The sequence below is a fragment of the Ictalurus punctatus genome, chromosome 7 (genome assembly GCF_001660625.3).
Source record: "Ictalurus punctatus breed USDA103 chromosome 7, Coco_2.0, whole genome shotgun sequence".
Taxonomy (NCBI): Eukaryota; Metazoa; Chordata; class Actinopteri; order Siluriformes; family Ictaluridae; genus Ictalurus; species Ictalurus punctatus.
Window position 1 is genome coordinate 30,704,257 of NC_030422.2, and position 23,179 is coordinate 30,727,435.

At 37.9% G+C, this 23,179-nt stretch overlaps 3 protein-coding genes, 1 long non-coding RNA gene and 1 pseudogene across 9 annotated transcripts; 3 read left to right on the forward strand and 2 right to left on the reverse strand.

The window, feature by feature from the left end:
• Positions 1-5: 5 nt before the first annotated feature.
• Positions 6-5,521, reverse strand: LOC108262009 (macrophage mannose receptor 1). Of its 4 annotated transcripts, none has more exons than XM_053681674.1 (6): positions 3,139-5,521; positions 2,756-2,794; positions 2,469-2,674; positions 1,756-1,945; positions 990-1,356; positions 6-912 (listed from the first exon to the last, which is right to left on the reverse strand). In XM_053681674.1, exons 2-5 carry the CDS (start codon positions 2,790-2,792, stop codon positions 992-994), a joined length of 798 nt encoding a protein of 265 aa, XP_053537649.1. In that variant the 5' UTR covers positions 2,793-2,794; positions 3,139-5,521; the 3' UTR covers positions 6-912; positions 990-991. The 4 variants fall into 4 exon arrangements, with proteins under 4 accessions (XP_053537649.1, XP_053537647.1, XP_053537648.1 ...); XM_053681672.1 differs by having other exon boundaries at positions 2,469-2,677; XM_053681673.1 differs by having other exon boundaries at positions 2,945-5,521.
• Positions 5,522-6,296: 775 nt separating this feature from the next.
• Positions 6,297-11,608, forward strand: LOC128633057 (tripartite motif-containing protein 16-like; annotated as a pseudogene).
• Positions 11,609-11,712: 104 nt separating this feature from the next.
• LOC128628782 (macrophage mannose receptor 1) lies at positions 11,713-17,125 on the reverse strand. Of its 2 annotated transcripts, none has more exons than XM_053681677.1 (6): positions 17,004-17,125; positions 14,240-14,278; positions 13,950-14,155; positions 13,481-13,664; positions 12,603-12,969; positions 11,713-12,525 (listed from the first exon to the last, which is right to left on the reverse strand). In XM_053681677.1, the coding sequence occupies exons 2-5, from the start codon at positions 14,274-14,276 to the stop codon at positions 12,605-12,607; spliced, it is 792 nt and encodes a 263-aa protein (XP_053537652.1). In that variant the 5' UTR covers positions 14,277-14,278; positions 17,004-17,125; the 3' UTR covers positions 11,713-12,525; positions 12,603-12,604. The 2 variants fall into 2 exon arrangements, with proteins under 2 accessions (XP_053537652.1, XP_053537653.1); XM_053681678.1 differs by having other exon boundaries at positions 13,950-14,152; positions 17,004-17,124.
• On the forward strand, positions 12,859-16,238 carry LOC128633068 (uncharacterized). The gene is made up of 3 exons (XR_008396733.1): positions 12,859-12,953; positions 13,968-14,048; positions 15,248-16,238. It is a non-coding gene; the product is annotated as an uncharacterized LOC128633068 (long non-coding RNA).
• A 985-nt stretch (positions 17,126-18,110) lies between the features above and the next one.
• LOC128633055 (tripartite motif-containing protein 16) lies at positions 18,111-23,177 on the forward strand. Of its 2 annotated transcripts, none has more exons than XM_053681650.1 (6): positions 18,111-18,865; positions 19,156-19,251; positions 19,517-19,747; positions 20,987-21,146; positions 21,502-21,582; positions 22,290-23,177. In XM_053681650.1, exons 1-6 carry the CDS (start codon positions 18,284-18,286, stop codon positions 22,808-22,810), a joined length of 1,671 nt encoding a protein of 556 aa, XP_053537625.1. In that variant the 5' UTR covers positions 18,111-18,283; the 3' UTR covers positions 22,811-23,177. The 2 variants fall into 2 exon arrangements, with proteins under 2 accessions (XP_053537625.1, XP_053537626.1); XM_053681651.1 differs by having other exon boundaries at positions 21,523-21,582.
• Positions 23,178-23,179: the final 2 nt, after the last annotated feature.

Here is a 23,179-nt window from a genome sequence, read left to right on the forward strand (position 1 = left end):
GGTTACTTTATTTATTTGAAAAAGCTTAGGAAAGAACAGCAACGTACAAATCAACAATGTTGGAGAAGATACATTGTGACTGTAACTGGTCAAGCTACAAGGCACTCATGATTTCAATGATCAATCACTACTGTGTTGATAAAGTAGCTAGCTACCCTACAAGCTTCTAAGAAAAAGTAGCTAGCTACACTGAAGGAGATTGTCAAAGTGAGGAAAATCACCTGGGATATTTTCATTTTATTGCACGGCTCTTTTATTGAACGAAATAAAACGTACCTGCTTTTTACAGGTAATGCCGGAATAGATTTAGCTTTTCTGTTTGTAAACCATTTTAAAAAGCAGTTAGTGTTACTTTACTAAAACATCGTCAAATAGAAACAGATACAAAGAGGGCTCACTAAACGACTCTTGGTTCGGTTCATTTCTGGAAATATGTAACTAGCTAGATTCGTCACGCTACACGGGGACTTCGTGAAAGAATAGCTTGTTACAGGAAAAGCGACATTATTTGGAAATTAGCTCATCTACCACCATTCTGTTAAAAATGTGCTTAAGCTGGTAGCATTGCTACATGTAGCTAACTAAATCTCAACACTGCAAATCAAAAATATTAATGATACGCTAAACAGCTAAACAACGTATTACTGATAATAAAACACATCCCATGTGAACAAAAGGAAAGTCTCACATATTCTAGCTTTTAAACAGAAGCTAACAGTAAAGCTACTGAGAGCTATTTTGAAAGTAAAAGTTTGACCAACATCATAAAGAAACTCAACATTATTGTGAAATTCCTAAATAAATCGTTGTACTTGCATGTCCAAAAAATTAAGTGAAATGATGCTGAGAAAGAAATGTCTGGTCCTGAACTACGAGGATCCAGCTGAAGTTCATGCGGCCACTTCTAGTAGCCTATAAATAAGAAGAACATGAATCAGTTTCATTTCTCTGTGAATAATTAAGTAGTGACAAGTGTATAGATTTCTGACCTTCACTGGAAGGTGATACAGATGAAGTAGAGTTCGTGAGTCTGTGGCAGGCTGACCCACTTCTTACTCTCGGACAGAACCGCTCCGGTTCTCTCGACATCACCACAATCTTCCACTCCGGTTCCGTTACCTGGAGCCCAGTTTTGGTAGCAGATCATCTCTCCCTTCACCGAGTACCAGAAGCCCAGAGCGCAGGTGTGACGCAGGCCAATCCACATATCACTGGAGACATTTTTAGTGACTACTCCCACCCAGTCCTGCATTTCCTGCGAGTCAACAGAAACCAGGTCCACATGATGCTGTCTGCAGTACCTCAGGGCTTCTCGCCAGGTCTTCTTCTCAGTGATCACGGTGAGAGGAGTTCGTTCTGCAGCGATAACAACAACAATAACAATAAGAATAATAAAAATAACAACAACAACAACAATAATAATAATAAGAAGAAGAAGAAGAAGAAGAGGAAGAAGAATATAAATTGGATGGAAACTAAAGCTGTAAATTGCTCAGAATAACAGTCACTAAAATAGTTTGAAAGGAAAGATTTAATTAAATAACCATAAAAATTAGTATAAAAAAATGTTTTTAACAGCTTTTGCAAAAATCTGTGCTAGCTGCCTGTCTGATCTCGAGACCAGTTTTGGATGCATAAAAAAAAACAGAAAGCTAATTTACATCTCAGTTCCAGCAGCTCCAACTACAAGCTGTTAAAGAGAATTAATTAAAGCTGTACATTAAATCTGTTCAAATGTTCTGTTACGTTACTCACTTTTATAGCAGACGAAACGGACACTGTTATTGCAACCTGCATCATTCCATTTATTATTTGCACTTGCTTCCCAAATTTCCACACAGTTATCAATCCCGTCGTTGTTTGGCTCGTTATCATTCCAGTAGCCGTATGAGACTTGAGAATTATCTGACCAGACCCAGAACATATTGTTAAAAACAATCGAGGTCTAGGGGAAAAAGTAAATAAGTCATACCATTAGTCATAATTCAGATAATAAAACAGTTTTAAATAAATAAAAACGCGGTTTTATTGAAATGGTTTAAAATGGATTCAGCAGCTAACAGTTATTCAGCTAATAATGTTTTAATTTTGTAATCTGTAAGAAGCACATTTATTTATTTTTTTATCACAAGAATCTCAATCTGAAACTCATGAAGTTCTTGAAAGGTGGAGTAAAAATTCCATGTTTAGTATAAGCACTAGTTACAGTTTTGAAATGTTAGGTAGAGTGGTTTAAGTTATAAAACCAAAATAGAAACATGTTCCTCTGTTTTATTTGAATAGAATTTAGACACATTTGCTAAATGAAAACAGTATCTTACAGACACACATCTGCTATTGCTTTGTGAAGTACAGTGTTGGCTGATCTGTTAAAAGTGGTTAAAGTTATTTAAAGGGAAAAATGAAAACAAATATCCTCAGTGTTTGAATAATTCTAATTAAAATAATTCAATAATTAAAATGCGTACATTGCTATTACTCCGCCTCAGTCCTATCCAGAAATGTTCTTTGCTCCCGTTAAGAGCTTCCTTCACAACATCCATTTCTGCATCATTCACAATGGTGGCCAGGTCAGTGTAATTCGCTCTGCAGTATTTCTGAGCATTGGTCCACGTCATTGGTGTGTTCACCACATAAAACTGACGAGATGCACACAAAGCGAGAGCCCACAGTCCTGCTGGGATAGAAATTGCTCATGAGCTGAGTATGTAATGAAACATCCGTTTTACAGATTTTAACAAAAGCTTAAACTGACCCGAGAAAAGCAGAATGAAGTTCACCGCTGAACCCATAACTGCGGAGAACAACAAGGAGGGAAAAATCCAGACATTACATATTAGTACAATTCCTAGAACAAGATCTAACAGCATGTGCACTGTATGTGCAGTTTCAGATGTGTGTAATGGCAATAACTGGATTTAAATTAAATAAGTTTATACTCAACAATTTCACAATAAAAGACGGACGCTTTTATCACTGCTCGTGATTAATGTTATGATTTGGTACAAATTATTCAAAAGCAGTAATTCAGTGGATGAGTCCATGTTCCTATTCTGAAGCTCTGATAGCACAAGAGTTCAGTACGTGACAGTGGATTTCTTCATCGTATATTAGATTACTAATGCTGACACACTTGACCTTTTTGTAGCTTGTTAGTAAATCCAATACTGCTTAACTGTGTGTCTTTTATGTTACAAAACACTAACAAGTTACATGAATAACAACTAAGTAAACAGCGCAATAAATACAAGACGGAGTGCTACGAGAGACAGAACTTAAATACCCATGCTCATTAGACATGTGACGCAGGTGTGTGTGATCTCGTGAGGTGTAGGGGCTGATGGGTAACGTAGTCCTGACAACAAACCTTGCTTAAAAGACTATCACATGTTTATGAGGATGCAAATGAGTCAGCTGCAGTCAACGTTCACGTATCAGTCTCACTGAACAGGCTATTTTTAACTATGATTATGACAGGTAAAAAATATTTAAGGTACAAGTAAGTACAGTGCAGTTATTCACAGGAAGTATTACGTTATCCAAAGCAAGCTGAAAGCAAGGTACAAGAAAAGAAAAGAAAAACATGGGTTTTCAAATAGAATGTACTGGAATGGTCATCTAAATACTTTTTCTTCTGAGTGCTCTCTGAGTGAGCTCTGTCAGTACACTAGACATATTTCTAATTTAAAAAAATATATAAAAAATTCAGATTATTTGATTTATTTTCAAATAAGTTAAACAAATTGATTTAAAAAAATTGATAAACTAGTCCAGAGAGAAAAATATAAATTTATTGTTGTTCCATTCAGGATAAAGTGGATCCTAATAACACTTTCTCAAAACAACAAAACAGAACAAAGCAAAAAAGAAAAAAAAGAAAGAAAACATTACATTTAATAAGTTTCTTTTAGAAGACAAGAAACGTTTCAAAAAGAAGAATTGAAATACTAAACTGAAATTTTGAATTTGTAGAGTTAATAGAAGTTATTTCTTGCCTGTTAGTGACTGGTGTGAAGGTGCTGTGGTCTGTGTGTCTCTGTCTGGCGTCTGCAGTGTGTCTCTGTCTGGCGTCTGCAGTGCGTCTGTATCTGGCGTCTGCTGTGTCCCGCCTTCCCTTTACCTCAGAATGAGCTTCACTTTTACAAATATTTCTTTGTTCTTCTCATCCCACTTTTTTCTGTGCTGCTTTCCATAAAGTTCCAAAAACGAAAATGCAAATGAACTAAAATACACAGTTCTGCAGTAGATGTGTGTATTATCAGCTACAAAAAGATGATTCCACTTACAAACACCAATGCATTATTTATTCATTAGTCTGAATTATGTCTGTTAAATCCTGCGTGAATAAAATAACATTCGAGTATGAAATGTATTTTTAATCCGCTTTGCATTGCACAGTATCTCTCAGAAATATACACTGGATTTTTCCCTTGTGCTTTCTGTATGTTACAGGGCGTTTCCTGATGTAGTTCTTATCAGTGTTTCTCATCTTGGATGGATTCAAACCTGCAGAGTCTTCTTTTTCCTCTTCAAAATCCCCTTATTAATTTATTCAGATCATTATTAACCCCTTATGGTACGAGCTCTCAGTTATGGGGTCACAATCCAACATTATAGATGAGATGCAGACTGTAGTTCTATGCAAATAAACCAGATCGAAAGAAGATTTCATAATAATTAAAATGGTCATGATTTAAAACCATAATTAAAAGTGAGTGTTGTTATAATTAAAATTTCATTAGCCTTCATCTTCATTCAGTGCATGTAAACTGTCATTGGAATCAAAGTGGCCTTTACACTGAACACTAGAACACTCGAATCACGCAGAACAGCTACAGTATTTAAAACAAAATAACATTGTTTTTCATGGCAGGGTTATGGTTTTAGGCTAGAGACACAGAAAATACAATATTCATGCTAGATTTTATAGTGTATGTCCATAATCTAAGCAGCACATGGGTGATATTTCAGTCTGTAGTTTACTGCAGTAGAGCTGCTCTGGTGTTGGTTAAAATCCAAAATGAATGAAAGTTCTAACTGTTCAGAGCGTAGAAGTGAAACTCTACCTAGATTAACTTCATATCATCATATGCAGTGATAATGCATGTTTATTAGATGTACAGATATTTCCACATTATATTTACGAAACCAGAACAAAAATGAAGCAGTATGGCCAGAAGTCCAGTATGTGGACACCTGACCATCACACCCATATCTGGTTCTCCTCCAAACTGTTTCTAAAAAGTTGGACGAACACAACTGTATAGAATGTCTTTATATACTATCACATGACAATTTCCCTTCACTGGAACCAAGAGACCCAAACCTGTTCCAGCATGAAAACGCCCCTGTGCACAAGGCGAGCTCCATGGAGGCATGATGTGTTACGGTTGGAGGAGAAGAATTCGAGTGTGCTGCACAGAGCCCTGACCTCAACTCCACTGAACACCTCTGGGATGAACTGGAACACCGACTGCACCCCAGACCTCCTCACGCAACATCCGTACCTGAATTCACTTGTATCAGGTGAGTGTACAGGGTAAACACTAAGGTTTAAAGGTTTAAAATGACCATGAGTATATTTTATCAGGAGTTCAGCTGACGATCTCTGCTCTAAAACTGTTCAGTGTACGTTATTTATTCTGACCTGCATGTTGACAATGAAGACCAGGAGTCTCAGACTGAGGCGTCACTACACTGTTTTATCCTGGATGTTGTTATCCCAGGTACGTTTTTGAAATTTGTGATTAAAATCTATTGCCGCAACTCCCTCATCATTTTTTCCTGTTTTTACTTTTCCTGTTGTTTTGTAGACTTTATTAACTTTCCTTGGAGATTTACAATAAACTCCATACATTTTAGAGCTATATCATCTTTAGAAACAAAAACATCAGCAAAGTTTTGTAGGAATCTGCGTAGGAAACATTTTAACTGACATTTAATAGACTAATAGTCTAATACACCGAACTAATAAACTTCATTACATTTAACACATCAACAAGCAGCAATGCAGCGGCTCCTTCCTGTCATGCTGCTAGTGACGTTATCGGACAGCTGGGATGTTTATCTCGGTAGCGTGTATCGCTAGTTTTTGCAGAAACACAATTTTATCAGGAAGTAAAAACGAATTGGGAAGGGTTCTACCAGGTTACTTGTAGTCAGCAGTTAAGGGAAATCACATAAGGATCGCAGCCTAGTTTATACAGTAGACTTTGTGAAAGTACCATTTATTCTCTTTCAAGGTAATGTGACTTATCCAGCTCATTAGTAAATGGAATAAATGTGTGAGCTACAGTAGACTGTATTCGAGCAGTATGCAGTCTTACAGGCAGAGCACACACACAGTGGATATTTGTGGTAACTTCCCTGTCCTTTGTTGGGACACACACCCTCCCATTTCCTCTCGCCCTCCCTCTCTCTCTTAACCACTCCTTTTCACTTCAGCAGAAGTGAAACTAAAACTCCTCCGTCCTTGTGTGTGTGTGTAACTGAGTTAGCTGTCTGAAAATTTGGAGTTTTTTTCTTTCTTTCTTCTTTTTACCCTTTTGGTTGACATTACAACCCAGATTTTATGTCACACGTCTTTTCTTTTTGAACTGAGCAAAGTGAAATGGCGGAGACGAATATTTTAGGACTTCAGGATCAGTTCGGCTGTCCAATCTGTCTGGATCTACTCAAGGATCCAGTGACTATTCTCTGTGGACACACTTTCTGTATGGTGTGTATTAATGGCTGCTGGGATCAGGAGGATCAGAAGGGAGTCTATAGCTGTCCTCAGTGTAAAGAAACCTTCACTCCAAGACCTGTTGTGAGTAAAAACGCTGTTCTGGCTGAAGTAATGGAGAAACTAATGATAGAACACCAAGCTAGACGTCCTGCTCACTGTTCCACTGTAACTGAAGAGTGTGATATCTGCACTGGGAAAAAATCCAAAGCCATCAAGTCCTGTCTGGTGTGTCTGGCCTCTTTCTGTGAAACTCACCTCCAGCCTCACTATGAATCTCCTGCCTTTAAGAAGCACAAGCTGGTGGAAGCCTCCAGCTGACTCCAGGAGCAGATCTGCTCTCAGCATGACAAACTGCTGGAGGTTTACTGTCGCACTGATCAGCAGTGTATCTGCATGTTGTGTATGTTAGATACACATAAAGGACATGATACAGTATCAGCTGCAGAAGCAAGCGCTGAGAAAAAGGTAAAAAAAAATAAATAAAATAATAATAATAATTAAAACCAACCAACCAAAAAGTTAGACATTCAAGGTTCAGCCATGCAGTAAACAGTAGCAAGACTTCACAAAGAGTGCTATCTAACAGGCAGTTTAAGCCGAGAAACAAAATGGAGGACAAATTGCTGTACAGGCAGTTCAGAACTCTGGAAAGGTTGCCCTCTTGTGGTCATAGGGAGGACTGTTCCATCCTGTCTCCTAGATGTTTAACATATACCACACTGGAATTGGCTGAGTTCTGAGTTTTGTCTTTATCTAGAAGCAGCTGTTGAAGACACAGAGAAAATGTCAGCAGAGAATCTTGGATAGAGAGAAGGAGCATCAGGAGCTATCAGAAGCTGTGGAGTTTTATGAGGTGAGTTTAGATTTTATTGGAAGAACAACCCTGCTTTAGGATCAGTCAGGATTCTCCATCAATCACATCAATCTACCAGCCAATCATTTTCTGAAAACAGTCAGAAATTGCTGTTTCGACATAATTCTTATTCAAACTGAGAAGTAAATATATTTCTTTAGTCAATTATAATAATAATGATTAATATGTAGCTGTTTACAGAGTTAATTCTTACAGGGAGGCCTGCTTTAGCTTTCCTTCCTCTCTTTGTCTTTGCGTCTCCTAACAGCGCTCTGCACAAAAAGCAGTTCAGGAAAGTGAGAGGATCTTTACGGAGCTGATCAGATCCATCGAGAGAAGACGTTGTGAGGTGACAGAGCTGATCAGAGCTCAGGAGAAAGCTGCAGTGAGCCGAGCTGAAGAAGTCATGAAGCAGCTGGAGCAGGAGATTGCAGAGATGAAGAGGAGAGACTCTGAGCTGGAGGAGCTTTCACACACGGATCCCATCCATTTCCTCCAGGTAACATTACGGATTCTGCAGTCCGATTGGTCGGATGGTGTTTTCTATAAAAGCAGCTCTGACAATAGCGTAGCTGCATATCACAGGTGTATAGGAACCTGATCATTATGCTACATCATTGTTCATTTGAGTCTCCAGTGTCAGCACTTTGGTACAGTCTGTACGTGTTCCTCAACAAGAGTCTTTTCTGTCTTATTACCTTCAAGAGAAACATGATCTGTTATTTTTAATAGATAAAATCTTGTAATGGTTGGAAGATTGCGGTTGTGTAAGAGGAATAAAACAGTTCAGAGCAGACTGTTAAACTAAAACTCTTGGGGTGGGAACAGTAACTCCACTCCATGTTGTATTATTCATAATATTCCATACACATTGTCTACACTGCACTTACACATACCCGCACAGTATATCCAAAAGTATTGGAACAGCAAGGCCAATAGTTTCTGTTTTTGCTATACACTGAACTCATTTGGGTTTGAGATCACGAGATGAATATGAGACGTCAGAGCAGAATTTCAGCTTTCGTTCCCTCATATTTTCATCTAGATGTGTTAAAAAAACTTAGACCATGGCACCTTTTTATTTGAACCCACCCATTTTTCAAGTGATCAAAAATATTAGAACAGGTGTTTCTTTTGCCAATTTTTGCGCCCTGTTAGTGGCACTGAATGTCTACTCTTGGTTTGAGCCCTTGGATGCACCTGTGAAGACTGCATTTGTTGTTAAAAAGGATAAACAATGAGGAAGGACAGAGAGCTGTCTATGGGAGAAAAGCAAGTCATTTTGAAGAAAAGAGGGAAAACCTGTCAGAGCCATTGACAAGAACGGGGCATAGCCATTACCAATATTTAGACTGTCCTGAAAAAGAAAGAATCCACCAACAAGCAGACATCAAACAGGCCAGCCAATGAAAAAAACAGCAGTTGATGACAGAAAGATTGTGAGAGCTGTAAAGAAAAACCCCAAAATAACAGTCAGTGACATCAGCAACAACCTCCACAGGGCAGGGGTGAAGGTATCACAATCTACCTTTGGAAGAAGACTTAGAGAGCAGAAATATAGAGGCCATACCACAAGATGCAAACCACTCATCAGCAGTAAGAATCAGAAAGCCAGAGTGGAATTACAGAGATGAGCCACAAAGTACTGGAACTATATATATATATATATATATATATATATATATATATATATATATATATATATATATATATATATATATATATATATATATATATATATATATACACACACACACAATTGATACCTTATATTATTATATAGAATATTGTATATAATTTCTTTGATTTTCATTGTAGAGTTTCCCCTCTCTTTTGGACATTCCTGGATCTGCAGACGTACACTCCATCGAGCTCAGTCCTTTCCTCTCTCTTGAGGATGTAACAGCGTTTGTGTCTCAACTGAGGGACAAAGTGGAAAAGTTCTGCTGTCAGGAGTTCAGAATGGTATCAAATGCAGGTAAATCACTGGAAAGTTCTGGAGAGAATTTTGAGAGCTCCATGCACTAGGATAAGTAATATTTCTGACTTGGGGGATAATGGACTACTGAGGTTGATCTGACTTCTTGGTTTGATCAATGGCTTTTGAAAAGTATATATTCTTAAGACAAAAGGTTCTTCAAAGGTCCTTTGGATGGGTCATAGTTCGACTTTCTAAAGGATTTCTATGTGGAGTGTTTTTCTCTAAGGTAAACAGGGTTCTATGTAGAAACTGTGAATGTTCTCCCAGAAGAAAAAGCTGAAAGTCCTTTAAAGGGTGTTACATTTAATATAAAGCATACTGAAATAATGACCATTACTATACTGTAATTTAGTTTACTTTTTTCTTCTTGCAGTAAAAGAAATCCAGATTATTCCTCTTCCTGAACCCAAAAGCAGAGAAGAGTTCCTACAGTGTAAGTTTCTTTCTTCAACACACCACAAACACATTCTCTGTACATGTTATTAAGTGCACAGGAACAATGGGATTCTAGGGCCCGTATGCGTATTTATTTAATTTAAGGTTTACATGGTTTTAAATGATAAGATTGGGTGTCTTTTATCTTTTAGTAGAGTTGCATCTAAATAATCGTTTGGCTAAAAAGCTCGAAATATTCCCACCAGATGCCAATCAATCAGTAAATCCCCTGCACAGTCACAGCAAAGGTCATTTACTTTTAATGACACCAACAAAACTCCATAAAAGGTGAATCTCACAGAGAACTGAAACCGATAAAATGACAACTAAACGGCGAAAGAGCGCCCCCTAAGCATGACTTCCTCCTTTTATAGCATGCCAATACTTTTGTCCTAATTGAACGGCTAGTCTTTTTCTCTTAATTTATGGCTTATTTTGGAACTTTAACAAGAAATGACTGGTTTTCCACAAAATGATCATTAAATTGGCGTGTGTAATGGAAATACGCGATTTGATCCGAGTCTCCTTATACCTAAATTTACACTAAACTCAGTGCGAAACAGAACAAACGAATTTTATCTCTGAAACAACTGGACATTCATGACCACCACCTTTCCTGTGTGAATGATCCTGCAAATGATTTAGAAATAAATTAGTTTGTATCCAGTTTGATAAACGAGGCCCGTTGTGTTTCATCTCCATCAGATTCCTGCCAGTTCACACTGGACCCGGACACGGTAAATAAACACCTCTGTCTGTCTGAGAGGAACACAGTGGTGACCTGCAGTGAAACACCACAATCCTATTCTGTTCATCCAGACAGATTTGACTATTATCTCCAGGTGTTGTGTACAGAGAGTGTGTGTGGACGCTGTTACTGGGAGCTCGAATGGAGCGGACATCATGGCGTTTCTATAGCAGTGTCGTATAAAAACATCAGCAGGAAAGGAAAAGGTACTGAATGTTTGTTTGGCCGAAACGACCAGTCCTGGAGATTGTTTTGCTATCCCTCCTGCTACTCGTTCAGACACATTAAAAAAGAAATTAAAATCCCAGTAATGCCCAGCTCCTCTAGAATAGGAGTGTATGTGGATCACAGGGCAGGAACTCTGTCCTTCTACAGCGTCTCGGACACGATGAAGCTCCTCCACAGAGTTCACACCACGTTCACTCAGCCTCTTTACCCCGGGTTTGTGGTTTGTAAAGGATCAGCTATTAAACTGTAATCATCAGAGACATTTATGAAATAAATTGTTTAACTAGAATGGATGCGAAATCGTTAACTTTGACGAACAATTATTGTTTTTCATTGTAGTTATTCTTACTTTTTGATATTATCAGTATTGTATGGAATTTATCTTTCAGACTTACTGGGGCCTTTTAATCATTTCTCAAGATCCATGTGTTAATGAAAACCTCCTCATTGGACATTTATTGTGTCCAGGACTGTGTTTGCAGGGCTAAAGAGACAGTGTTATCTTTGCGCTGACCTGGAATGGGATGTTCAACAAGCACATAAGGACGTGATGGTCAGGCGTCCACATACTTTTGGCCATGTAGTGTAATTCTGATATGTAAAAAAAAAAAAAAAGATTAAAAACCATAAACAGTGTATCTGGTTACTTTATTTATTTGAAAAAGCTTAGGAAAGAACAGCAACGTACAAATCAACAATGTTGGAGAAGATACATTGCGACTGTAACTGGTCAAGCTACAAGGCACTCATGATTTCAATGATCAATCACTACTGTGTTGATAAAGTAGCTAGCTACACTACAAGCTTCTAAGAAAAAGTAGCTAGCTACACTGAAGGAGATTGTCAAAGTGAGGAAAATCACTTGGGATATTTTCATTTTATTGCACGGCTCTTTTATTGAACGAAATAAAACGTACCTGCTTTTTACAGGTAATGCCGGAATAGATTTAGCTTTTCTGTTTGTAAACCATTTTAAAAAGCAGTTAGTGTTACTTTACTAAAACATCGTCAAATAGAAACAGATACAAAGAGGGCTCACTAAACGACTCTTGGTTCGGTTCATTTCTGGAAATATGTAACCAGCTAGATTTGTCACGCTACACGGGGACTTCGTGAAAGAATAGCTTGTTACAGGAAAAGCGACATTATTTGGAAATTAGCTCATCTACCACCATTCTGTTAAAAATGTGCTTAAGCTGGTAGCATTGCTACATGTAGCTAACTAAATCTCAACACTGCAAATCAAAAATATTAATGATACGCTAAACAGCTAAACAACGTATTACTGATAATAAAACACATCCCATGTGAACAAAAGGAAAGTCTCACATATTCTAGTTTTTAAACAGAAGCTAACAGTAAAGCTACTAAGAGCTATTTTGAAAGTAAAAGTTTGACCAACACCATAAAGAAACTCAACATTATTGTGAAATTCCTAAATAAATCGTTGTACTTGCATGTCCAAAAAATTAAGTGAAATGATGCTGAGAAAGAAATGTCTGGTCCTGAACTACGAGGATCCAGCTGAAGTTCATGCGGCCACTTCTAGTAGCCTATAAATAAGAAGAACATGAATCAGTTTCATTTCTCTGTGAATAATTAAGCAGTGACAAGTGTATAGATCTCTGACCTTCACTGGAAGGTGATACAGATGAAGTAGAGTTCGTGAGTCTGTGGCAGGCTGACCCACTTCTTACTCTCAGACAGAACCGCTCCGGTTCTCTCGACATCACCACAATCTTCCACTCCGGTTCCGTTACCTGGAGCCCAGTTTTGGTAGCAGATCATCTCTCCCTTCACCGAGTACCAGAAGCCCAGAGCGCAGGTGTGACGCAGGCCAATCCACATATCACTGTAGACATTTTTAGTGACTACTTCCACCCAGTCCTGCATTTCCTGCGAGTCAACAGAAACCAGGTCCACATGATTCTGTCTGCAGTACCTCAGGGCTTCTCGCCAGGTCTTCTTCTCAGTGATCACGGTGAGAGGAGTTCGTTCTGCAAGGAGAGAAGAAATGTGGAAATCATTTTTATTAAATATCTTAGTTAAATAATTGTGCCTTTGTGTTTTAAAATATTATACATATACATTATTTTGTAGTGTCCTTTTCTATGAATTCATGTTCATTTTCCTCTTTCATTTTTTTTGTTCCAATTTAGGCATAACAACAGCAACATCAACCACTACTACTACTACTTATTATTATTATTATTATTATTATTATTGGTAGTAGTAGTAGTAGTAGTAGTAGTAGTAGTAGTACCATTACTGTTGTTAATTATAATAGTAACATTTTTACTAAAACAAGAATTTTTATTAGAAATTTAAAATAATAGGCTTTATTTGCATCATACCTTCCATGGAGAAAATATACCTCAAAAGGCAATGAAAGAAAAATGAAAATAAAAATAAAATAGAGACATAATAACAGATGTCTGGTTTTCTGCATCTTTATTCATGTTCAGTTCCCGTGCAGTAAATCTATTATAACATTGTTGGGCTACTCACTTTTATAGCAGACAAATGAATGACGGTGATGGCAGCCTGCATCGTTCCATGTATTATTTCCACTGTAGACTTCCACACAGTTATCACCCTCCTCGTTGTTTGGCTCTCCATTCTGCCAGTACGTGTAGTTGTATGGAGCGCCATCTGACCAGTACCAGGACCTATTCTTATAAATGTGCCAGTACTAGGGAAAATTCATTCACATGTGTTAGAACCTCACAACACTTTTTTATGATAATTGTACAAAACAAAACTAAAAACAACTTGAAAGTTTCAGAATGAGTTTTAATGAAACAGAAATGTGGTTTTATTTAAATGAATTATTCTGCCAATGGTACAGATAATTGGTAATAATACATGGAAAATTCTCATTTTTTAAATGATTATACAAATAAATATATAAAAATATAATATACGGAATACATACATACATACATATCTATATCTATATCTATATATAATTGCTTACAGTCTTGTTTTGCTTCAGTCCTATCCAGAAGTTGCCTCCTTTACCCTTGAGAAGGTCTTTCACAGCATCCATTTCTTCTTGGTTCTCGATGGTGGCCAGGTCAGTGTAATTCTCTCTGCACCATGTCTGAGCCTCGCTCCAGTCTCTGTTCTCTTCCACCGCATAGAACTGACGTGATGCGCTCAAAGCAGGAGCCCACAGTCCTGCTGGGATACGAATCTCTCATGAGCGTAGGAGTATGGTAATGAAACAGAAGAGAGTTTTACAGATTAAAAAAAGCTTAAAGTGACCTGACAAAAGCAGAATGAAGTTCACCGCTGAACCCATAACTGTGGAGAACAACAGAGAGGGAAAATTCAACATTAAACATTAGCACAATTCCTAGAGCTATTCATGTGTGTAATTTTCACGTGTATAATGTCACTAAATACATTTACATTTAATAAGGTAATGCTCAACCTTTACAGTGAGGACATTATGTATAATGTTAATGTTCACTCAAAAGCAGTTATGCAACAGATGGATCATGTTTCCATTTTAAAATCTTTTCAGATCTGATAGCACGAGGGATGTAACTGAGTATGAAGATAATATTTAAGATTAAACAGATTTCCTTAGGAAAGCATATACAGTGCCCTCCAATAAATATTGGCACCCTGGGTAAATATAAGCAAAGAAGGCTGTGTAAAATTGTCTTTATTGTTTAACCTTTTGATATTTTGTTCAAAGTATTCACAAACATACTCTGCTCTCATGATCTCAAACAATTGCAAACAAAACACAGGTTTTGTTTGCAATTGTTTGTTCTTTGTAGATGTGCAACAATTATTGGCACCCCTATGAATTCATATGAGAAAAATATATGTAAAATATTTTCCCATGGATATTTTACATTTCTTTAGTAAATCTGGACACAGCTTTAGTGCACCAGCTCATGGAAATCAAAAATCCAGTATCTCAAAATATTAGAATGATATTTTTGATTTCCACGAGCTGTAAGACATAATCATCAAGATTACTAAAACAAAAAAGACTTGAAATATTTCCCTTGATGTCTAATGACTCTAGAATATATGAAACTTCCCCTTTTTGAATTAAATTATGGAAAAAATAACTTTTCCATTATATAATTTTTTTTTAAATGCACCTGTGTGTGTGTGTGTGTGTGTGTGTGTGTGTGTGTCTGTAGTGTCCTCCAGTAATATTGTATTAATAATTTTTATTCATTATTTGTATTAATTACTCATAATTTCATTGTAATTCCATCCATCCATTTTCTGTACTGCTTATCCTTACAGGGTGGCGGGGAACCTGGAGTCTATCCCAGGCAACATGGGGCACAAGGTGGGGTAAACCCTGGACATGGTGCCAAGCCATTGCAGGGCACAATCACACAGACGTGCACATACCACAGACACTTTTGGACATGCCAATCAGCCTACAGCACATGTCTTTGGACTGGTGGGGTAAACCGGAGTACCTGGATGAAACTCCCAAAGCACAGGGAGAACATGCAAACTCCACACACAGAGGGCAGTGGCAGGAATCAAAGCCCCAACCCTGGAGGTGTGAGGCAAGCGTGCTAACTACTAAACCACCATGCTCCGAGGAATGTAATTATTAACCTAAAATCTAAATTCCACAATGTGACTGTAAAGGTGCTCTGATGTGTGTGTGTGTGTGTGTGTGTGTGTGTGTGTGTGTGTGTGTGTGTGTGTGTGTGTGTGTGTGTGTGTGTGTGTGTGTGTGTCTGTCTCTGACTCTCTCTCTATGTTTTGTTTTGTCTTCCCTGGAAATCAGAATGACCTTCACTTTAACAAGTATTTCATTGTATTTGCGCTTCACACTTTTGTTGATGCTTTCCATAAAGTTCCAAGCAACAAAATGCAAATGAGCTAAAACACACCGCTCTGTAGTAGTTGTGTGTATTATACAAAAGGACAGATCAACTTTGAACCCCCAACACAATATCCAGTCCACCAGTCATTAGAGTATGAAATGTATTTTTAGCCTCCACACTGCACAGTATCTCTCATCAATACACAACTTTTCCTGGTCTTGTGATTATCAGAGTTTTACATCCGGGATGGATGAAACTTTCTGCTTTGACCTTTTTAAATCATCTTATTAAAAGTAGATCATTATATAGAATTAGATGATTGTTAAGGCTTTAACACATGGGTTCTCAGCTTTGGGGTAACCTCAGATGTGGATAAGGTCACAGGAGATTTTTACTGACTGTCATTTATAGTGTAGTTCTATTCATATAAACCTGATTTTTAGATTGGTAATAAGATCTTTTTGTTTTACATTATTAAAAGTAAGCATTATTATAATTAAAATAAGATTAGCCTTCATTTGAATTAGACCATTAGAACTGTCATTGTAAACAACATGGCTTTTACACTGGACACTAGCAGCACACAGAGCAGATATTTAACAAGAAAATAAAAATCATTTTGGTTTAAAGATAGTAATACCACAAAATACAACATTCATGCTATATTTTATCCATAATCTAAACAGCACACGGGTAATGTTTCAGTCCGAAGTCTACTGCAGCATGAGCTGCTCTGGTATTGGTGATAAAACCCAAACTTAATGAGAGTTTGTTATATTTACAGAGGTGCTTGAAAGTTTTGAATTTTCTAAATTTCTGTATAAACATGACATATTTAAGGTACAAATAAGTATAACTATAAATATTTAAGGTACAAATATCTACAGTGCAGTTATTCACAGGAAGTATTACATTATCTAAAGCAAGCTGAAAGCAAGGTACAAGAAAAGAAAAGAAAAACATGAGTTTTCAAATAGAATGTACTGGAATGGTCATCTAAATACTTTTTCTCCAGAGCGCTAGTCATAACCCATTCAGTTGTCAGCTCTGTCAGTACACTAGAGTCGTATTTCTAATTTAAAAAAATACTTTTTTTTCTGATTATTTGATTTATTATCAAATAAGTTAAACAAATCACTTAAAAAACTTGATAAACTAGTCCAGAGAGAAAAAATATTTAATAATTTGTAGAGTTAATAGAAGTTATTTCTTACCTGTTAGTGACTGGTGTGAAGGTGCTGTGGTCTGTGTGTCTCTGTCTGGCGTCTGCAGTATGTCTCTGTCTGGCGTCTGCAGTGTGTCTGTGTCTGGCGTCTGCAGTGTGTCTCTGTCTGGCGTCTGCAGTGTCTCTGACTGGCGTCTGCAGTGTGTCTGTATCTGGCGTTTGCTGTGTTCCGCCTTCTCTGTACCTCAGAATGAGCTTCACTTTTACAAATATTTCTTTGTTCTTCTCATCCCACTTTTTTTCTGTGCTGCTTTCCATAAAGTTCCAAAAACGAAAATGCAAATGAACTAAAATACACAGTTCTGCAGTAGATGTGTGCATTATCAGCTACAAAAAGATGATTCCACTTACAAACACCAATGCATTATTTATTCATTAGTCTGAATTATGTCTGTTAAATCCTGCGTGAATAAAATAACATTCGAGTATGAAATGTATTTTTAATCCGCTTTGCATTGCACAGTATCTCTTAGAAATATACACTGGATTTTCCCCTTGTGCTTTCTGTATGTTACAGGGCGTTTCCTGATGTAGTTCTTATCAGTGTTTCTCATCTTGGATGGATTCAAATCTGCAGAGTCTTCTTTTTCCTCTTCAAAATCCCCTTATTAATTTATTCAGATCATTATTAACCCCTTATGGTACGAGCTCTCAGTTATGGGGTCACAATCCAACATTATAGATGAGATGCAGACTGTAGTTCTATGCAAATAAACCAGATCTAAAGAAGATTTCATAATAATTAAATTGTGCAGAAACACAATTTTATCAGGAAGTAAAAACAAATTGGGAAGGGTTCTACCAGGTTACTTGTAGTCAGCAGTTAAGGGAAATCACATAAGGATCGCAGCCTAGTTTATACAGTAGACTTTGTGAAAGTATCATTTATTCTCTTTCAAGGTAATGTGACTTATCCAGTTCATTAGTAAATAGAATAAATGTGTGAGCTACAGTAGACTGTATTCGAGCAGTATGCAGTCTTACAGGCAGAGCACACACACAGTGGATATTTGTGGTAACTTCCCTGTCCTTTGTTGGGACACACACCCTCCCATTTCCTCTCGCCCTCCCTCTCTCTCTTAACCACTCCTTTTCACTTCAGCAGAAGTGAAACTAAAACTCCTCCGTCCTTGTGTGTGTGTGTAACTGAGTTAGCTGTCTGAAAATTTTTTAGTTTTTTTCTTTCTTTCTTCTTTTTACCCTTTTGGTTGACATTACAACCCAGATTTTATGTCACACGTCTTTTCTTTTTGAACTGAGCAAAGTGAAATGGCGGAGACGAATATTTTAGGACTTCAGGATCAGTTCAGCTGTCCAATCTGTCTGGATCTACTCAAGGATCCAGTGACTATTCTCTGTGGACACACTTTCTGTATGGTGTGTATTAATGGCTGCTGGGATCAGGAGGATCAGAAGGGAGTCTATAGCTGTCCTCAGTGTAAAGAAACCTTCACTCCAAGACCTGTTGTGAGTAAAAACGCTGTTCTGGCTGAAGTAATGGAGAAACTAATGATAGAACACCAAGCTAGACGTCCTGCTCACTGTTCCACTGTAACTGAAGAGTGTGATATCTGCACTGGGAAAAAATCCAAAGCCATCAAGTCCTGTCTGGTGTGTCTGGCCTCTTTCTGTGAAACTCACCTCCAGCCTCACTATGAATCTCCTGCCTTTAAGAAGCACAAGCTGGTGGAAGCCTCCAGACGACTCCAGGAGCAGATCTGCTCTCAGCATGACAAACTGCTGGAGGTTTACTGTTGCAATGATCAGCAGTGTATCTGCATGTTGTGTATGTTAGATACACATAAAGGACATGATACAGTATCAGCTGCAGAAGCAAGCGCTGAGAAAAAGGTGAAAAAAAAATAAAAAATAATAATAATAATTAAAACCAACCAACCAAAAGTTAGACATTCAAGGTTCAGCCATGCAGCAAACAGTAGCAAGACTTCACAAAGAGTGCTATCTAACAGGCAGTTTAAGCCGAGAAACAAAATGGAGGACAAATTGCTGTACAGGCAGTTCAGAACTCTGGAAAGGTTGCCCTCTTGTGGTCATAGGGAGGACTGTTCCATCCTGTCTCCTAGATGTTTAACACCCACCACACTGGAATTGGCTGAGTTCTGAGTTTTGTCTTTATCTAGAAGCAGCTGTTGAAGACACAGAGAAAATGTCAGCAGAGAATCTTGGATAGAGAGAAGGAGCATCAGGAGCTATCAGAAGCTGTGGAGTTTTATGAGGTGAGTTTAGATTTTATTGGAAGAACAACCCTGCTTTAGGATCAGTCAGGATTCTCCATCAATCACAATCTACCAGCCAATCATTTTCTGAAAACAGTCAGAAATTGCTGTTTCGACATAATTCTTATTCAAACTGAGAAGTAAATATATTTCTTTAGTCAATTATAATAATAATGATTAATATGTAGCTGTTTACAGAGTTAATTCTTACAGGGAGGCCTGCTTTAGCTTTCCTTCCTCTCTTTGTCTTTGCGTCTCCTAACAGCGCTCTGCACAAAAAGCAGTTCAGGAAAGTGAGAGGATCTTTACGGAGCTGATCAGATCCATCGAGAGAAGACGTTGTGAGGTGACAGCGCTGATCAGAGCTCAGGAGAAAGCTGCAGTGAGCCGAGCTGAAGAAGTCATGAAGCAGCTGGAGCAGGAGATTGCAGAGATGAAGAGGAGAGACTCTGAGCTGGAGGAGCTTTCACACACGGATCCCATCCATTTCCTCCAGGTAACATTACGGATTCTGCAGTCCGATTGGTCGGATGGTGTTTTCTATAAAAGCAGCTCTGACAATAGCGTAGCTGCATATCACAGGTGTATAGGAACCTGATCATTATGCTACATCATTGTTCATTTGAGTCTCCAGTGTCAGCACTTTGGTACAGTCTGTACGTGTTCCTCAACAAGAGTCTTTTCTGTCTTATTACCTTCAAGAGAAACATGATCTGTTATTTTTAATAGATAAAATCTTGTAATGGTTGGAAGATTGCGGTTGTGTAAGAGGAATAAAACAGTTCAGAGCAGACTGTTAAACTAAAACTCTTGGGGTGGGAACAGTAACTCCACTCCATGTTGTATTATTCATAATATTCCATACACATTGTCTACACTGTACTTACACATACCCGCACAGTATATCCAAAAGTATTGGAACAGCAAGGCCAATAGTTTCTGTTTTTGCTATACACTGAACTCATTTGGGTTTGAGATCACGGGATGAATATGAGACGTCAGAGCAGAATTTCAGCTTTCGTTCCCTCATATTTTCATCTAGATGTGTTAAAAAAACTTAGACCATGGCACCTTTTTATTTGAACCCACCCATTTTTCAAGTGATCAAAAATATTAGAACAGGTGTTTCTTTTGCCAATTTTTGCGCCCTGTTAGTGGCGCTGAATGTCTACTCTTGGTTTGAGCCCTTGGATGCACCTGTGAAGACTGCATTTGTTGTTAAAAAGGATAAACAATGAGGAAGGACAGAGAGCTGTCTATGGGAGAAAAGCAAGTCATTTTGAAGAAAAGAGGGAAAACCTGTCAGAGCCATTGACAAGAACGGGGCATAGCCATTACCAATATATAGACTGTCCTGAAAAAGAAAGAATCCACCAACAAGCAGACATCAAACAGGCCAGCCAATGAAAAAAACAGCAGTTGATGACAGAAAGATTGTGAGAGCTGTAAAGAAAAACCCCAAAATAACAGTCAGTGACATCAGCAACAACCTCCACAGGGCAGGGGTGAAGGTATCACAATCTACCTTTGGAAGAAGACATAGAGAGCAGAAATATAGAGGCCATACCACAAGATGCAAACCACTCATCAGCAGTAAGAATCAGAAAGCCAGAGTGGAATTACAGAGATGAGCCACAAAAGTACTGGAACTATTATATATATATATACACACACAATTGATACCATATATTATTATATAGAATATTGTATATAATTTCTTTGATTTTCATTGTAGAGTTTCCCCTCTCTTTTGGACATTCCTGGATCTGCAGACGTACACTCCATCGAGCTCAGTCCTTTCCTCTCTCTTGAGGATGTAACAGCGTTTGTGTCTCAACTGAGGGACAAAGTGGAAAAGTTCTGCTGTCAGGAGTTCAGAATGGTATCAAATGCAGGTAAATCACTGGAAAGTTCTGGAGAGAATTTTGAGAGCTCCATGCACTAGCATAAGTAATATTTCTGACTTGGGGGATAATGGACTACTGAGGTTGATCTGACTTCTTGGTTTGATCAATGGCTTTTGAAAAGTATATATTCTTAAGACAAAAGGTTCTTCAAAGGTCCTTTGGATGGGTCACGGTTCGACTTTCTAAAGTATTTCTATGTGGAGTGTTTTTCTCTAAGGTAAACAGGGTTCTATGTAGAAACTGTGAATGTTCTCCCAGAAGAAAAAGCTGAAAGTCCTTTAAAGGGTGTTACATTTAATATAAAGCATACTGAAATAATGACCATTACTATACTGTAATTTAGTTTACTTTTTTCTTCTTGCAGTAAAAGAAATCCAGATTATTCCTCTTCCTGAACCCAAAAGCAGAGAAAAGTTCCTACAGTGTAAGTTTCTTTCTTCAACACACCACAAACACATTCTCTGTACATGTTATTAAGTGCACAGGAACAATGGGATTCTAGGGCCCGTATGCGTATTTATTTAATTTAAGGTTTACATGGTTTTAAATGATAAGATTGGGTGTCTTTTATCTTTTAGTAGAGTTGCATCTAAATAATCGTTTGGCTAAAAAGCTCGAAATATTCCCACCAGATGCCAATCAATCAGTAAATCCCCTGCACGGTCACAGCAAAGGTCATTTACTTTTAATGACACCAACAAAACTCCATAAAAGGTGAATCTCACAGAGAACTGAAACCGATAAAATGACAACTAAACGGCGAAAGAGCGCCCCCTAAGCATGACTTCCTCCTTTTATAGCATGCCAATACTTTTGTCCTAATTGAACGGCTAGTCTTTTTCTCTTAATTTATGGCTTATTTTGGAACTTTAACATGAAATGACTGGTTTTCCACAAAATGATCATTAAACTGGCGTGTGTAATGGAAATAAGCGATTTGATCCGAGTCTCCTTATACCTAAATTTACACTAAACTCAGTGCGAAACAGAGCAAACGAATTTTATTTCTGAAACAACTGGACATTCATGACCACCAGCTTTCCTGTGTGAATGATCCTGCAAATGATTTAGAAATAAATTAGTTTGTATCCAGTTTGATAAACGAGGCCCGTTGTGTTTCATCTCCATCAGATTCCTGCCAGTTCACACTGGACCCGGACACGGTAAATAAACACCTCTGTCTGTCTGAGAGGAACACAGTGGTGACCTGCAGTGAAACACCACAATCCTATTCTGTTCATCCAGACAGATTTGACTATTATCTCCAGGTGTTGTGTACAGAGAGTGTGTGTGGACGCTGTTACTGGGAGCTCGAATGGAGCGGACATCATGGCGTTTCTATAGCAGTGTCGTATAAAAACATCAGCAGGAAAGGAAAAGGTACTGAATGTTTGTTTGGCCGAAACGACCAGTCCTGGAGATTGTTTTGCTATCCCTCCTGCTACTCGTTCAGACACATTAAAAAAGAAATTAAAATCCCAGTAATGCCCAGCTCCTCTAGAATAGGAGTGTATGTGGATCACAGGGCAGGAACTCTGTCCTTCTACAGCGTCTCGGACACGATGAAGCTCCTCCACAGAGTTCACACCACGTTCACTCAGCCTCTTTACCCCGGGTTTGTGGTTTGTAAAGGATCAGCTATTAAACTGTAATCATCAGAGACATTTATGAAATAAATTGTTTATCTAGAATGGATGCGAAATCGTTAACTTTGACGAACAATTATTGTTTTTCATTGTAGTTATTCTTACTTTTGATATTATCAGTATTGTATGGAATTTATCTTTCAGACTTACTGGGGCCTTTTAATCATTTCTCAAGATCCATGTGTTAATGAAAACCTCCTCATTGGACATTTATTATGTCCAGGACTGTGTTTGCAGGGCTAAAGAGACAGTGTTATCTTTGCGCTGACCTGGAATGGGATGTTCAACAAGCACATAACGTCCACATACTTTTGGCCATATAGTGTAATTCTGATATGTAAAAAAAAAAAAAGATTAAAAACCATAAACAGTGTA

Coding starts and splice junctions, on each gene's coding strand:
- LOC108262009 (XM_053681672.1), bottom strand. CDS start 2,792: ATGGGTTCAGCGGTGAACTTCATTCTGCTTTTCTCGG. Junction 2,678..2,755: donor CTTCATTCTGCTTTTCTCGG/GTCAGTTTAAGC, acceptor TTTCTATCCCAG/CAGGACTGTGGGCTCTCGCT. Junction 1,357..1,755: donor CCGTTTCGTCTGCTATAAAA/GTGAGTAACGTA, acceptor TTATCGCTGCAG/AACGAACTCCTCTCACCGTG.
- LOC128633055 (XM_053681650.1), top strand. CDS start 18,284: ATGGCGGAGACGAATATTTTAGGACTTCAGGATCAGTTCAGCTGTCCA. Junction 18,866..19,155: donor AAGCAAGCGCTGAGAAAAAG/GTGAAAAAAAAA, acceptor GTCTTTATCTAG/AAGCAGCTGTTGAAGACACA. Junction 19,252..19,516: donor AAGCTGTGGAGTTTTATGAG/GTGAGTTTAGAT, acceptor GTCTCCTAACAG/CGCTCTGCACAAAAAGCAGT.
- LOC128628782 (XM_053681677.1), bottom strand. CDS start 14,276: ATGGGTTCAGCGGTGAACTTCATTCTGCTTTTGTCAG. Junction 14,156..14,239: donor CTTCATTCTGCTTTTGTCAG/GTCACTTTAAGC, acceptor TTCGTATCCCAG/CAGGACTGTGGGCTCCTGCT. Junction 13,665..13,949: donor GACTGAAGCAAAACAAGACT/GTAAGCAATTAT, acceptor AATTTTCCCTAG/TACTGGCACATTTATAAGAA.